General features: G+C 38.6%; 1 protein-coding gene across 1 annotated transcript; it reads left to right on the top strand.

Moving 5' to 3' along the window:
* Positions 1-11,279: 11,279 nt before the first annotated feature.
* On the top strand, positions 11,280-11,831 carry LOC149243348 (uncharacterized). Its single transcript, XM_089371191.1, has one exon. The coding sequence runs from the start codon at positions 11,280-11,282 to the stop codon at positions 11,829-11,831; it is 552 nt and encodes a 183-aa protein (XP_089227317.1).
* The last annotated feature ends 4,095 nt before the right edge of the window (positions 11,832-15,926 follow it).

The following is a 15,926-nucleotide window of genomic DNA, read 5'->3' on the forward strand; positions in this document are numbered from 1 at the left end:
GAGGAGTTGTTTTAACCTCCCTAGTCTTTAGGATTTTGATTGGAAAACCTCATGGAGTAGTTCCTAGACTCATGAATTCGACCCTTGAGAGTAGGGAGATGTTGTTTTGGTCTTTATATATAATTTTCTCAGTCATAGAATAGGTTGGACATTAAAGGAGAGAACTATTGTATCTTGTACTTGGATATTTTTTGGAAATCAAAGGATACATTTTATAGCTATTATCTAGGAATTCATGTGTAGTAAGTTTGTGATGTTGTTTTTTCTCTGTCATACCTTTATTGAAATATATTCATCTTCTATTTCCATTCATCAGTTCTTTAGTGGTTTTCCTTAAAGTTTATAAACATAATTCTTTGCATAAAGCTCTGTTTTTATGGGAATATCATTATGTGTTAATTTCCTTCATGTTTAAAGAACTCATGTGCTCATGCTCATTAAGACCATTTTGCATCTTCCAAACACTGCACTACACTGATAAACCCTAAATCCATCACAAAATTATTGCTACCTTGCTTCTCCATATCTTTGTCGATGTAACCCTTTGATCCTTTGATCCTTTGACCTAGCTACCTAGTTTTTCTCCCTTATCCAGCATCAAAACCCTAAAACTTTCAAACCCTACCTAAGCCTAGCATACCTAGCCTAAAATCTAATCCTTTTCCAGTCAATTGATTTGTTGTGAGCATAGAGAGGGCCCTCTCCGATTTGGTAGGGCTAGCTACCAAACTGAAAGCTTGGTTTGTGGTTACCTTCACCGATCTCCTCTCAGCCTGGGACTGTTAGGATATTCCGACACATAGGATATAGTTAAGTTCAACTTGGTCTAGTATAGAGTTAGGTTAGAGTTAGGTAAAGTGTGTTTCTTTACCATTGTACATTTTGTAACTTACAATCCGACGGTCACGATATGTAGTGATCCGACGGTTCACTCTCACCTCGGTATTACCGACACTTGATCCGTGGCTTGACACCCAATTGGTCCATGAGTTCTATTTAAAGCGCATGGAGGGTCATTGTTCGGGTAATCCGTGCATGAGAGAAGCTTATGTAAATTTTCATTCTTTGATTAATAAATTGCCTGTAGTACCCACGTTGGGACAAGCCGTGGACTGTTTCCCTCCTTGCACTTTGAGGGTTTTAACCACGTCAAAAATACTGGTGTATTGATTTGAGATCTGGTTGTGAGCGGTGTCCTTTTGGTATTCTTTCTGAGGAACTTACCCTGTAAATTCCTACATGGTATCGGAGCTATTTGAGGGCCGCGTCCGTTGGTGATCCAAATCTGAAGCCGGTAGAACTGCATGCGGCTGTCGTCTCCTAGATCTTCTGTTTCTGACTGCTTTCGGGCCGAGAGGACTACTCTGTTGCGTTCGGAGCATCTGTTCCAGTGAGGAACCCCTTTCGTTTCACGCGAAAAGGTTTCCGGTAGCCCTAGCTGCGTCATTTTTCAGATCGGGAGGTATACAATGTTTTTTTTTTTGCAGTTTACTGTTATTTTCTCTCTGCTCTCTCTCTCTCTCTCTCAAATTTTTTGTATAGATCAATTGGTTCAAAGCTATTTTAAGAGAGTAGAGGTCTTGGGTTCAAGTCTCCATTTTGTGGGGGCGGATTTTTTCATTCTCGCACATTCGCGCACTTTGCCGGCAACGTCAACAATTTTTTTTCAAAAAGCCATAACTTCTTCATCCGGAAGCCTTTTTCAGAGCCGTTTTTTTTTAAACCGCCTATTTTTTCGAGATCTATCCATTGGAACACTTACTTTCAGCATCTTCAGCTTCAGTTTTTAAAAACAAAATGGGAAGTCCATGCCAAGTCATTCTTGACAGCACTAACTACTTCCAATGGGTAGCCTACATGGGAGATTTACTTAGAAGTAAAGGTCTCTACAGAATAGCCACAGACCAAGAGAAGAAACCAAAAGATGAAGACAAGGCGGCAAAATGGGAAAATAGGCAAGATCAAGCACGTGGTTTGATAGGGATGTCTGTTTCTCCTGATCTTAGATTCCACATTGCAGAACTTGAGACTCCTCATGAAGCATTAGAAAAACTTGCTAAAGTTTTTGGAATTAAAAATGAAATTAGAGCCCATCAACTTGAAAATGAGCTGCTTACTTTGGATCCTAACAATTTTTCTTGCATTGCAGATTTCTTGTCCAAATTCAAGACCCTTAGATATCTCTTGGAAGGTGTTAAAGTTAAGAAAGAAGATGGTAACCTTATTTATTCCATCCTTACTAAGTTGGGACCAGCCTACTCTGTATTTGTTTCCACTTTCCATTCTACAAGGGAAGCTTTCATTTGTCAAGGACAAGAATACAAGGCCCCTTCCTTTGACTCCTTTTGTGATTCCTTAATAAGAGAACAAGAAAAACTCTTACACCTTGGTCTTCTTAATCTTGGAAACTCTTCCACGAAAGCGTTAGCCACCCAGCAGCAACCAAATTCAAAGAATCCTAAGAAGTCATATCCTCAAAAGAATGGTCCTAAACCATCTCAGCCTCAAAATGAAAGATCATTTCAGCAAAATGATAAGACCAATAAAAACAAATGGAAGAAGTCTGATAGACATTGTAACTTTTGTAATCGAGATGGCCACTTAGAATCTAAATGCTTTAAGAAGATGGAAGCCTTGGAAGCCGCAATGAAGAAACATAACATCCATGTGGAGCCTACTTCAACTTCAACTTCCAGAATGGCACTTTCTGCATGTCATTATCAATCATCTCAGTCTGGTTATGCATTAAATGTATCTTCTTCTTCTTCTCATTCTCATGAGTGGCTCATTGATTCTGGAGCCTCTTGTCACATGGCCAAAAATCAAGCCATGTTTTCTTCTTTAAATGATTGTAACACCAAAAATATATATATTGGTGATGATAGATCTCTTAATGTTGTAGGGACTGGAACTGTTCATCTAGACAATGGTCAGTTTAATGATGTATTATGTGTTCCAACCTTATCCTGCAACCTTCTATCTGTCTATCAGATAACTCATTCAGGTGAAGGTAAAATTGTTGAATTTTCACCTCATGATGTTGTAATCAAGGATCTAAAAGATCCTAAACAGATTCTAGCTACTGGTCTTGCTGATGATTCCAAAAGGTTGTATAAGTTTCACAACTTTGGGTCATCAAATCTTCCCTCAGTATTTGTTGCTCATAATGATGAAGTGAGAAAACTTTGGCATGAGCGATTTGGTCACTTAAACTATCGCTCCCTTCAGCATCTATGTAAAGAAAATATGGTGACAGGTCTTCCTATGGTATCTTGCAGAGATGGTGTTTGTTCCGGATGTGTACTCGGAAAACATCATCGGGACAGTTTTGACAAACGTGCCTCTTGGCACGCCTCAGCCCCTTTACAGCTTGTGCACAGTGATTTATGTGGTCCTCTTCCTGTTGCTTCATTCTCTGGCTGCAAGTACTTCTTAACTTTCATTGATGATTTCTCCAGACGCACTTGGGTATACTTCTTAAAACTTAAGAGTGAAGTATTTAACACTTTTTTGGCCTTCAAAGCCTTTGTTGAAAAACAATCTGGACATCAAATTCTTAAGCTAAGAACTGATAATGGTGGAGAATATGTTAAAAACACATTCATCAACTTTTGCACCGAAAATGGAATTCAAATGCAACATACTGTTCCATACACTCCACAACAAAATGGTGTAGCTGAAAGGAAAAATCGCACCTTAAAGGAAATGGCTAATTGTATGCTGCAATCTAAAGGACTCAGTCTTAGTTTTTGGGCCGAAGCAATTAATTGTGCAAATTATATAATCAATCGCACTCCTACTAAGGTTCTAGAGAATATCACTCCAGAAGAAGCTTGGAGTTCCATTAAACCAGATGTAAGTCACTTTCGTGTGTTTGGAAGTGAAGCATGGGCCCATATTCCAGATGAAAAGCATAAAGCTTTAGAACCTAGGAGTGAGAAATGTACTTTTGTTGGATATTCTGAAGATGTAAAAGGTTATAGACTTATTCCATTTAAGTCCAAAAATGTTATCATTAGAAGAGATGTAAAATTTGATGAAACTAAATCGGCCTGCGAGCCTAGTCCGGCGGATGTGCCACCTCTTCCTATCTCTTCTACTTTTGAAAACATTTCTTCTTCAGATGATGAAAGCGAGGATGATAATCCTCCCCCACCTTCTCAGGATCCTCAACTTCCAAGATGGGTCCGTGCTACTCGGGATGCAGCAGGTGATCTTGCCAGTGATCCTACAGATCAGCGACGTACACGTTCTCAGTTTGAAAGAGCCTCTTCTTTACTGGCTCAAGCTCCAGTAAATCATGATCCTTACACTTTTGCAGAAGCTTCAGGCCATCCACATTGGGAAGTAGCTATGAATGAAGAATATCATTCATTGATGACAAATGATACATGGGATCTTGTTCCTCTACCAAAGGGACGCAAACTTGTTAGATGTAAATGGGTTTACAGAACCAAGTATGGACCAGATGGGAAAGTTGATAAACATAAAGCTCGTCTCGTTGCTAAGGGATTTTCACAGGTTGAAGGCATTGACTACACTGAAACCTTCTCCCCTGTTGCCAAAATGAACTCTATCCGCCTTGTTCTTTCCCTTGCTGCCTCTTTAAAATGGGAAGTCCATCAGATGGATGTTAAATCTGCCTTCTTGCATGGGGACTTGCAGGAAGAAATCTATATGGAACAACCCATTGGCTTCATACAAACAGACTCCAGCCTTGTTTGTCGACTTAAGAAATCCCTTTATGGCCTCAAGCAAGCTCCTCGGGCTTGGTATGCCAAAATGGATAGCTTTCTTTTAGAATCTGGCTTTTCTAGGTGTCATTCTGACAATACTGTCTACACCAAGAAAGTGGGCAACTCTCTTATCATCCTTGTTCTTTATGTTGATGATCTTATTCTTACTGGTAGTGATCCCAACCTTATAAACCATGTGAAGTCCAGCCTTAAAAAGAAATTTGAAATGACAGACTTAGGACACTTACACTATTTTCTTGGTCTTCAAGTCTTGCAATCCCAAGAGGGTATTTTCCTTTCCCAGTCCAAGTATGCTTGTGATATTCTTCGTCATTTTCACATGGAAGACTGTAAGCCAGCCCCTTCTCCCTTTCAGTCTGGAGTCAAACTTTCAGTCTCTTGTACTTCTCCTGAAGTTGATGCTACCTTATACCGTCACCTTGTCGGAAAACTCTTGTATTTAACCCATACTCGTCCTGATCTTTCCTTTGCTGTTGGCCTTGTTGCTCGTTTTATGCAAAACCCCCGTGAAAGTCATTGGAAAGCAGCTAAAAGAATACTTCGTTATGTTCGAGGTACAGTACAGTTTGGGATTCATTACAGTGCCAAAGCAGCTCCTTTGTTAGTTGGTTTCACTGATTCTGATTGGGCTGGTGACCCTGATGATCGGAAGTCTACTGCCGGTTATGTCTTCACTCTTGGTTCAGGACCTATTACATGGGCTTGTAAGAAACAGGCTGCCATTTCTCTTTCGTCAGCAGAAGCAGAGTATCGTGGTGCCGTGGAAGCTAGTAAGGAAGCCTTGTGGCTTCGTCAGATCCTATCAGAGTTTGGCTTTGAGCAGCAGCATCCAACCACACTTTGGTGTGATAATCAAAGTGCCATTCAGCTATGCAAAGATCCAGTCCAGCATCAGCGCAACAAACACATTGAACTACACATGCACTTCATCAGAAAGCTCATTCATGACCATGTTCTTGAAGTGCAATATTGTCCAACAGATGATCAGGTTGCAGACATCTTCATAAAGGCTCTCACAGAGGCGAAGTTCACTAAACTTCGATATATGCTTGGAGTTCAGGAAGTTGTCACTAAGGGGGGATAGGCTCTAGTGCCTCCTTCCTTCTCCTATTGTGTCATATTTGTAAATCCTTCAATCCTATCCCAAGTTGTTCTTAAGGGGGGATGTTAGGATATTCCGACACATAGGATATAGTTAAGTTCAACTTGGTCTAGTATAGAGTTAGGTAAAGTGTGTTTCTTTACCGTTGTACATTTTGTAACTTACAATCCGACGGTCACGATATGTAGTGATCCGACGGTTCACTCTCACCTCGGTATTACCGACACTTGATCCGTGGCTTGACACCCAATTGGTCCATGAGTTCTATTAAAAGCGCATGGAGGGTCATTGTTCGGGTAATCCGTGCATGAGAGAAGCTTATGTAAATTTTCATTCTTTGATTAATAAATTGCCTGTAGTACCCACGTTGGGACAGGCCGTGGACTGTTTCCCTCCTTGCACTTTGAGGGTTTTAACCACGTCAAAAATACTGGTGTATTGATTTGAGATCTGGTTGTGAGCGGTGTCCTTTTGGTATTCTTTCTGAGGAACTTACCCTGTAAATTCCTACAGGGACATTGTGGAGGATAACATTTTGGCATCATTTCCAGGGAAATGACAATTATATTATTCCTGGGATTGGTTTTAAGAGTGCATTCAAGACTAGTTTTATGGCTGACAGATTCCAGTATTCAAAGAAGGTTGATTTAAAAATTACATCAATTCAAGGTGTAGAAACTCTGGCTCCTAAAAACACACGAGGTCAAATCTTGACCTAAATCCACCTCCAATTGTTGATGATCCAGAGAAACTATTGAGAGAGCTAAAACCCCCTCTTCCTAAAAGTGGAACTCAAAAATTGGTAAGAACCACCTCTCTACCTAATGAACTATTTACTGCTGAAGATCTTTCTTTTGATATTCAATTCAATCTATCCCTTTTTCTATCAAAGTTTGAGTCTTTTCTTACAGAAGTAGTTTTTGACCCTATAAAGTTTGATTCCTACTTGCTTACTTCTCAATCTTTGTTTTCTAGTCCTTCTGCTAAATCTCTATTTTCAAAACTTGATCATGACGTTTGGTCCAACTTTGATAAGCTCCAAAGCCTTGCAGACCAACTTCAAATCACCACAAAAAATGCCTACATCCAATATCAGCTTGAAATTTTGTCTGCTGCTACATCCTCTACCATAAATCCAAGTACATCAACCACCACATCTGTTATTGTCAATCCACCACTATCTCCTTTGACATCATCATCTCAATCAACACAACCCATTGTAGTTCTCATACAACTTCCTCCAGCAGTCATGGCAAGTTTTTCTCCTTTAATATTGTCCGGTCAACTTGCAACTCTACCTCAAAACTATGGCCAAAGACTTCCTCTGTTTGATGGAAGTCCCAAAATCACAGCGCAATAGCATGTTGACAAATTGGTGGATTTCATCAATCTAGAAGAGGTTGATGACGAAGATGCCAAAATGAGAATAATAGCATAGATATTTTCTAGGGACGTGAAAAAGTGGTTTTGTAGTTTGGAAGATAATTCCATCAATAGCTCTCAGTGGCTGATGGAGTTTTTCTTAGCCCAGTGGCAAGAGAAGAAGAATCCATTACATATTTTGGCAAAGTATAATTCCATGAAAGGAACTCTGAATTAGACAGTGCAGGAATTTACAACAAGGTTCAATATGGTGTACAACTCCATTCCTAATGACATGAAACCTCCCCCTGGTTTAGCCCTCCTCCACTACCCTGATGCCTTTGACCCAAACATGGCATATGATCTTAGGGAGACAGATCCTGCAAATTTAGAAGAAATACACCGCAATGTTGTAAATGGAGAATCCAATTTACTAATCAAGAAGTCTAAAATAAAACCAAAGAAACCGGAGAAGAAAGTAATCATTAAGGAGAAGTCTTCCTCTTCCACTAATGGTAAACTAGACACTCTCATAAAGACCATGTAAATAATGATGGATAGAATCACTGTTGCTAATCAACAAGCGGAGCCTTCAATAAGGAATCCAAATTACAACGACAAATTCAGAAGCAAAAAGGGCAGAAAACTCAGGATCCTTAGGGATAGGTCAGAACTCCTTTTCATCAAAAATACACTCAAGGTCTAGAAGAAGATGAAGAAGACATTACTGAAGCTAATCATTTCTTTGAGGAAGATGAACTACCTAATTTTCTGACTGAGGAAGATCAATTTTCTCAGGAATCTCTTACACCAAGTGATCAACAGCTTGTCCTTGCAAATGATGATTCATGGGAAGTGCAGACTGAAGAGTACCAATGGGGATATCATAATGCTCTTAGTCATTTGTAGAAACAATACAATTTGAGGAGAAGGAATGTGCCTGTCACATTGCATCAGAAAAGGCAAAATGCTCAGACGGATGCATAAGACAAATAAAAAACTTCTGTAGATCAAAACAGAGAAAAGGAGATCATCATTCTAAGTCAGGACAAAAACAATGAAGCTTCCACCAACAATGTAAGGAAGGATAGAGAGGCTCAAACTGAAGGTCAGAGGAAGGAGTCTCATCCCAAAGGGTAGCCTGAAAAGAAGGACATCCCTGCGAAAGAGGTAGACAAGCAATCCAATCTGTTTAGTTTAGAGAATGAAATATCAAAATTGAAAGTTTCAATTCCTCTAACTGAACTAGTTAAGAATGACAAATACAAATCCCAGATTGCTAAGATGTTGAAAGTAGATCAGATGTCAGACATGGTAAATGTTGTCGATGATGAGCCTGCAATTCTGTTTGGTCTAGTCATAGAGGGAAGTGTTGAAGATAATGAAGTCCCACCTTTCTATCTTAGTTTGAAACTCCATGAGTTTATTCTCCATAATGCCATGTTAGATTTTGGGGCCTCACATAACCTTATGCCAAAAGCTATTATGGAAAAGATGGGATTAGGTATCACCTGACCTTACCACGACCTCTATTAATTTGATTCAGGGAGAGTGAAATTCCTTGGTCTTATCAAATATTTAGTAGTGTCCCTTGACCAAATTCCAGCCAAAAATGTGTTGATGGATGTAGTGGTTGTTGATATACCTCCACAGTTTGGCATGTTGCTTTCACGGTCTTGGGGGGAAAAGCTGAAAGGAACCTTGCAACTTGATTTCTCATATGCTACTATACCTGTATTTGGGTAGCTTAGGAAACTGTACTGGGAGAAGAAAATGAAATTCATGATTAGTAGCAAAGAGAAACCCAATAATCACCCCATCCATGTTGTACATACTAACCTAGAGTCTTTCATTTTGTATAGTGATTTGAGTCTAGTTGATGATGATAGTCAAATTGTAGAAATTTCAAAAGTTTCAGATGTCATAAGTAGTGTACAGGAAGATTTGATTGTAGAAAAACAGAAAAATGATGCAGATTGTTTGCAGCTGGAAAATTCACCCAAAGAAATTGTTGAATCAGTGCCAGAAACACATATTATTGAGATATTGAATCATCCTCCAGAAAATCAGACAGTTCATCCATCCAAAGTTCCGTTTCTGGATGAAGAATATGGTCTTTGGAAGATGGAGTTTGATGGTGCATTGGGGAAAGAAGGAGTTGGGATTGGCATGTGGATTCATGGTCCCTTTCATCATTCATGTAAAATTCCTCACAATGTAAGATTGAGTTCATATATGTTGGATTTTCATTGTTCAAATAATGAGGTGGAGTACGAATCACTAATTGTTAGCCTTAAAATTATGAAAAAACTGGAAGCAAAGAAAATTTCAGTTTATGGCGACTCCGAGTTGGTAATTAAACAAGTAAAAGAGGAGTACTAGGCTAAGCATCCAAGGAAGTGAGCTTATCGAAATGTTGTCCTTGACATTCTTAAGACTTTTTTGAGAACATATTGTCTTTGATTCCTAGAACTCAGAATATTATGGATGATTCCCTCGCTACTGCAGCAAGTATGGTTAAGATTCCTATTCACTCAAATAAGAAGTATTCAATTCATGTTAAGCACCACCTAGATGTCCCTGACACTACTCAAGTTGAAATGTCCCTTGAGTTCTTGTACCTATGGAAGAGTTATTTGATCGTGATGATGTTGCCAAAAAGCCCGCCATGGTCCCCACGGAAAAATGTGTTGAAAATATAAACATTGGTACAATGAACAAGCCCAAGATGGTCAAAGTGTCGAAGTATTTATCCCCTGAGGTGAAAAGTAAGTACATTGCATTGATTACATAATTTTCAGATGTATTTTCTTGGGATTATTTAGATCTTAAAGTGTATGACAAGAGCATCATCTAGCATACTATACTAGTCAAGCCTGATCATAAATCATTCCGATAGAAGCTTAGGAGGATTAATCCAAAACTTTTTTTGTCCATTGAGAAAGAGGTAAATGGACTTTACAAATCTGGTATTATAGATCCTGTTCGTTTTTCTGAATGGACGTCAAATCTTGTATTGGTGAGGAAGAATATGGGGGAGATTTGTGTTTGTATTGATTTTAGAAACATGAACAAAGTTTCCTTAAATGACAATTATCCTCTTCCGAAGATGGACCATATTCTGCAGAGGGTAGTTGGGTCTTGGAGGATGTCAATTCTTGATGGGTACTCAAGCTACAACCAAATTTTGGTGCATGCAGATCATCAGTTGAAAACATCTTTTATGACACCATGGGGTACATTTATGTACGCCAAACTTCCATTTGGTTTGAAGAATGTAGGGACCACTTTTCAGCGAGCAATGGACATTGCTTTCACTAACAAAAAGGATGTATTATTTATTTGGATGATCTCACAATTTTTTCCAAGTTTGATGATGAGCACTTGCATCATCTAAGAATTGTTTTTCAGAGATGCAGAAAATTCAGCATTTCACTGAATCCAAAGAAGAGATTATTCACCATGGACGAGGGCAAGTTGTTGGGGCACATCATTTCCAAAGATGGTATTCACATTGACCCTGCATGAGTTGAAGCAATCCAACAGTTATATTTCCCAAGAAACAAAAAAGAGATTCAATCATTTAATGGAAAAATCAACTTTTTGAGGAGATTCATCCCCAACCTTGCTGAACATTTAAGGGAGATGACCAATATGCTGAAGAAGGACAGCGAGGTAAGGTGGTCAGAAAATGCTAAGAAATCATTCAATGTAGTTAAATTTTCATTGTCTACTGCCCCTACTTTGATCAGTCTCGATTATACTTCATATTTTATTATTTTTTCTTTTGCCTCCAAGCTTACTTTAGCAGTTGTCCTAATTCAAAAGAGGGATTAGAAAAATGAACAGCCCATAGCTTTTTTCAGTTGGATTAGAAGAGATGAAGTGCTAAAGTAAAACATTATTGAGAAGCAAGCTTTAGCCTTGGTGAAATATCTTAATGTCTTTCGATTTTACATTATGCACTCACATATTGTAGCTTATGTTCCAACAACAACAGTGAAAGAAGTTTTCATGCAAAGAGATCCGGAAGGTAGGTGGGGAAATGGATCGCAGTGATGTTAGAGTATGATTTAGAGATTAAGTTGACAGATCTAATCAAGGGACGAGGTTTGGAAAATATTATGGCCGAATCTAATTTGCATGCATTAGATATCAATATGATTGTTGCCCTCTCTGAAGAAGAAGCGAAAGATTCACAGATACAAGTATCAAATGTTTTCACTTCATCTCTATGGTACTCTGACATAATCTATGTATTACAGCATTTAAATCCTCTGCCTGAAGTGCCCAAAGGTAAAAGTAGATCATTAAAGTTGAAAGCTTCCAAATATTGGATTCTTGATGGTGTTTTGTTGTGGAAAGCTCCGAGTGGTGTGTTGTTGAATTGTCTTGTTGAAAATGAAGCAAAAGATGTGATGAGTGATTTCCACAAGGGAGATTGTGGTGGCCACCTCTTCTGGAAAACTACAGCCGAAACAATTTTGAGGGCTGGTTTTTATTGGCCTACTCTTTTTGCTGATGTGTATAAAGAAGTGATGAGCTGTCATGAATGCCATATTTTTCAAGGGGAACAAAAACTTTTACCATTGCCATTGCATCCTGTTTAAGTCTCGGCTCCATTCCAGCAATGGGGTCTTGATTTTGTTGGGGAGATCCATCCCTCATCGTCAGGACAACAAAAATGGATCCTGACAGCCACGAATTACTTTATGAAATGGATTGAAGTGATCCCAACTAGGAAAGCTATTGATTTTTTTGTCATTCAGTTTATTGAATCTAATATCTTGTCTAGATTTGGTTTCCTGCATAAGATAATCACTGATAATGTTGTTGCTTTTAAGTCAAAAAATATGGTGGAGTTTTGTGAGAAGTATCATATCACATTGGGGCATTCAACCACTTATTATCTGCAAGGGAATGGGCTGGCTGAATCTTCCAATAAATCTTTGATCAACATAATCAAGAAAGTGTTGGAGGTCAATAAGAACAACTGGCATGAAAAGCTCATTAAAGCTTTATGGTTGGATAAAGTAACAAGAAATCCATAAGCATGTCTCCTTTTCAGTTGGTGAATGGGGTTGATACTGTCTTTCCTCATCCCTTGTTGTCCTAGTCATCAGGATTATGCAGGAAATGGGCAGTGAACTGAATGATGTGCAGTGAAGGACAAGTCAGATGATCCATTTACAACAAACCAGGGAAGAAGTATTTCAAAACACTTCTAAGCTTCAAGAAAGGATTAAAAATATTTATGACCAGAAGACTAAAGAAGATAACTTCAACATGGGTGATGTAGTTCTTTGTTGGGATGCACAGAATGAAGAAAAGGGAAAGCATGGTAAGTTTGAAAATTTGTGGAAAGGACCATACAGAATCTCAGCTTTTAGAGGAAAGAATGCTTATCTGTTGGAAGAAATGAATGGAAAATTTATTCAAGAGGATTGATAAATGGTAGGCTTCTCAAGCACTACCTTACTTGAATAAATTTCTGCAAATTTTCATTATCATTGTATATACCAGTTTACTTCTCATGTCAGAGTGTGAAGTGGATATCATGGGAGTTTGAAGCCCAAGGAGAAGGCAATAAGGTTTCTTTGATCAGCTGTTTGTTTGAAGGATTCAATTTCTTTTATTTATTGTTTGTCGAAGTCAGTTTGTCAGTCAGTTTTCAATTTGAGTTCGGTCTTTGTATTTTCACTCCATGCCCAATGAATAAGGCTACCTGGTCTATGGTGTTCTTGACACCTCCAAGCAGTTGCCATCCCCAACTAGAGCCAATTTTAGTGTCAGTTAGTTCTTCCTATCACCAGTGATCAAATATTCTCTTACAAGGTTTGTTAGGGGTCTCAAAGTCAAATTTTATCATCTCATTAGGTTTTCAAAATACATTTTGGTCACTAGCTAGTGTGTCTAGGTCTATTGCTACTCCTTCAAAGTTTTCATGTTCTTATCACTGCCATCACTTAGTTGGATGTACCATTATTGAACAAATCATCATCCCCATCTCAGTCATGTCACCATGGTCTTCATTCATCTCAATGTCACCATTAGGTCATTAGGGTTAGAATCATAAAAAATTGTCATGCCATTCATAAAACTAGGAAATGAAGGAGTAGTGATAGGGTTTGCTCAAAAAATTTTGTTTCTAAGTGTAATTCATTTCAAAGTGATGTAATAAGTTATGTTCTAAAAGAAGCATTTGAAAGTTCCAAGTTACATAGTTTTTCCAAAGCAAATTGAAAAATGTATGGTGGGCCACCCTACCATTATAAATTGAGTTCCACAAGCTATAAAGACTATTGCATTCCACTTCTCTCTCTTATATTCAGTGCTAAAGATCTCTCTTTCCCCAACAAGAAATTTCCTCAGTTTTTTCAGATGCAAAAACACTCCAAAAAGTGATCTAGGTAGATTCATTGCGTTTTCTCTGCATTTCATTGCGCTTTCCAAGATTTCGCTGCTTTTATCAATCACTCTATGTGTTTTACCACTTTTGCTGTGTTTTGTTAGACTTCCCTGTGTTTTCTTGGTTCCGGACCTAAACTCCTGTTATAAAAGGTTTTATAGTAGTGCAAGTCTCCAACGACCTCCCGCAAGTAAGTTTAACACCCTCCACCTCTCCTTAAGTCTATTTTATTTGATTTAATGGTGCAAAACCCTCAATCACTCCCTTCAATGTGTTTTCATTGTTTTTTCTAGTGGATTGTGTTTTAATTCTCTTGACCAGACCCTTCACTCATTTTCCCTCATTCCACTTCCTAAATATCCCTAACACCCCTGCCCACCTCCCTAAATTTTCCTACCCCTTTTCCCCTTCCCTAAACCCTCCATCCCATCCCATCATTCCAATCCCATGTTTTCCTAGTTAGGGTTTTCACTTGCTCACAGTCAAAATGGAGGGAGAGAAGAAATCTTGTAATAAAGGAGGCCAAATCTTGAGATATGAACCATTAAACACTGAGGAGTTGATGTCGTCCCCATTGTCCAAGCAGTGCTTTAAGAATGCAGAGTGTTTAGGGTTTTGTGAATTGGTTCAAAGGGTCAAATACCATGAAAAATTGACTAGCTTGTTTTCCACTCATTTGAGGAGGGATAAGGTCACTATTGCAGGTATTACTTTCACTATTTTAGCTGAAATCATAGTAGCAGCCACAGGGATACCCAACAATGGAGAAAAATGGTTTAAGAATCAAGACTTAGACCTACAAAACTATCAACCTTTCATCAAAGGCCACTACAGACATACGATTAAGAAGGTTTTCCCTTTTGCACACTCCTTAACAAATTTGCTCCAAATACTTTACATGTGAAGACAGATTCTTGAGATTGTACAAATACCATGTCAGATTTCTCATGCATTTCACGAGGGTAAAGCCCCTAAACCTAGCTTACTACCTCTACAAAATTCTATCTAAGATGGCAGACAAGGTGCAACATTGACTAAGTGACCATGAAAATAGCCTTTTCCACCATGCCCTCATCAAGGTTATTGTATTGCATCATCTAACTCAGAAGAATATCACTTGGGAAACTTTCATTCAGTCAGATGTTCTGTTGTGTTCTACTAGTAAATATGTAAGCCCTAGTACATCATTAGTACCACCTAAGCATGTGAAATATAGCTCATCTAGCAGACTTGCAGTTGAGAGGATAATGAGACCTGAAGTAACTCAAACATATAAAAAAGGAAGGAGTCTTGTGTTTACTCCACATCTTGTCGAAGGGGCCAAGCTTACATCAGCAACATCAGCAAAGCAGGGATCACAATCACAACATGAGGAAAAATTTCATATTGACACTGACATGGTTGGTTTGAAGGCTAGTAAGCAGCATGAGAAAATGGAGCAGGTCCTCATTGAGAAATATTCTGAGATAGAAAGGCTCAAGGATAGTTTATCAAAGGCAAACTTCATGATTTCATTCCTAGAGTAGGAGAATCAACAGTTGAAGGTAAAGAAACTTAAAGGCATGAGGTTTATATTGGCAAAGAGGATATAAAGGGAAAGGAAATGATGGATGCATAGGTTTCAAATGAACATCAGGAACAAGTAGCAAGGGAAATGCCAAGGACTAGAGGCCTCAAAAGAGCACTTCAACAATAAAGAGAGCAGATGACTTCTACTGACCTAATTGCAATAGATATCAATGAAGATAGAGAATTTTTGCCTGACAAGGTGAACTGTCACTTGGAGAAGCTTCTCAAGAGGGATAACAAAGACAATAGGTTTCAAAGACACATGGATTCCCATTATTACACAAGGAACTAGATTGTTAGGGTTAAGGTCAAACAGTTAAAGAAGAAACTCAATGAAACCCTAATGAAGAAAAAAGGGAAGGTAAAGTTAGATTTGCTTGATGATGCCTCCCTCATAACATCGCATAGCACTTGATGACATCACATACCAATTTTGAATATTTTTGGAGGAATTTTTGGTTTTTGAGAATTTTTACATATTTTAGCATAGTGATGGAGAAGAAAACACAACATGCTCCACGCTGCACTTTTTGGGGAGACCTTGAAATTGTCCCTTGTTTACATTTCTAGAAATGTCATGGTTCATACATCATTTTTTCCTTGAGGGGAACATACTATCAACAATATTTGACAGGTGAAAAATTCCAAAAACCATCAAAAAACCACCTTTCTGCCACCCTGCTGAAGGTCGCGCTGCGTTTCCCCGAGTACCTGTGGGAGAATGCAT

This window comes from Pinus tabuliformis, chromosome 8, assembly GCF_031772625.1.
Source record: "Pinus tabuliformis cultivar Carrire ecotype Pingquan chromosome 8, CPIR1, whole genome shotgun sequence".
Classification (NCBI taxonomy): domain Eukaryota; kingdom Viridiplantae; phylum Streptophyta; class Pinopsida; order Pinales; family Pinaceae; genus Pinus; species Pinus tabuliformis.

Coding starts and splice junctions, on each gene's coding strand:
- LOC149243348 (XM_089371191.1), top strand. CDS start 11,280: ATGTTAGAGTATGATTTAGAGATTAAGTTGACAGATCTAATCAAGGGA.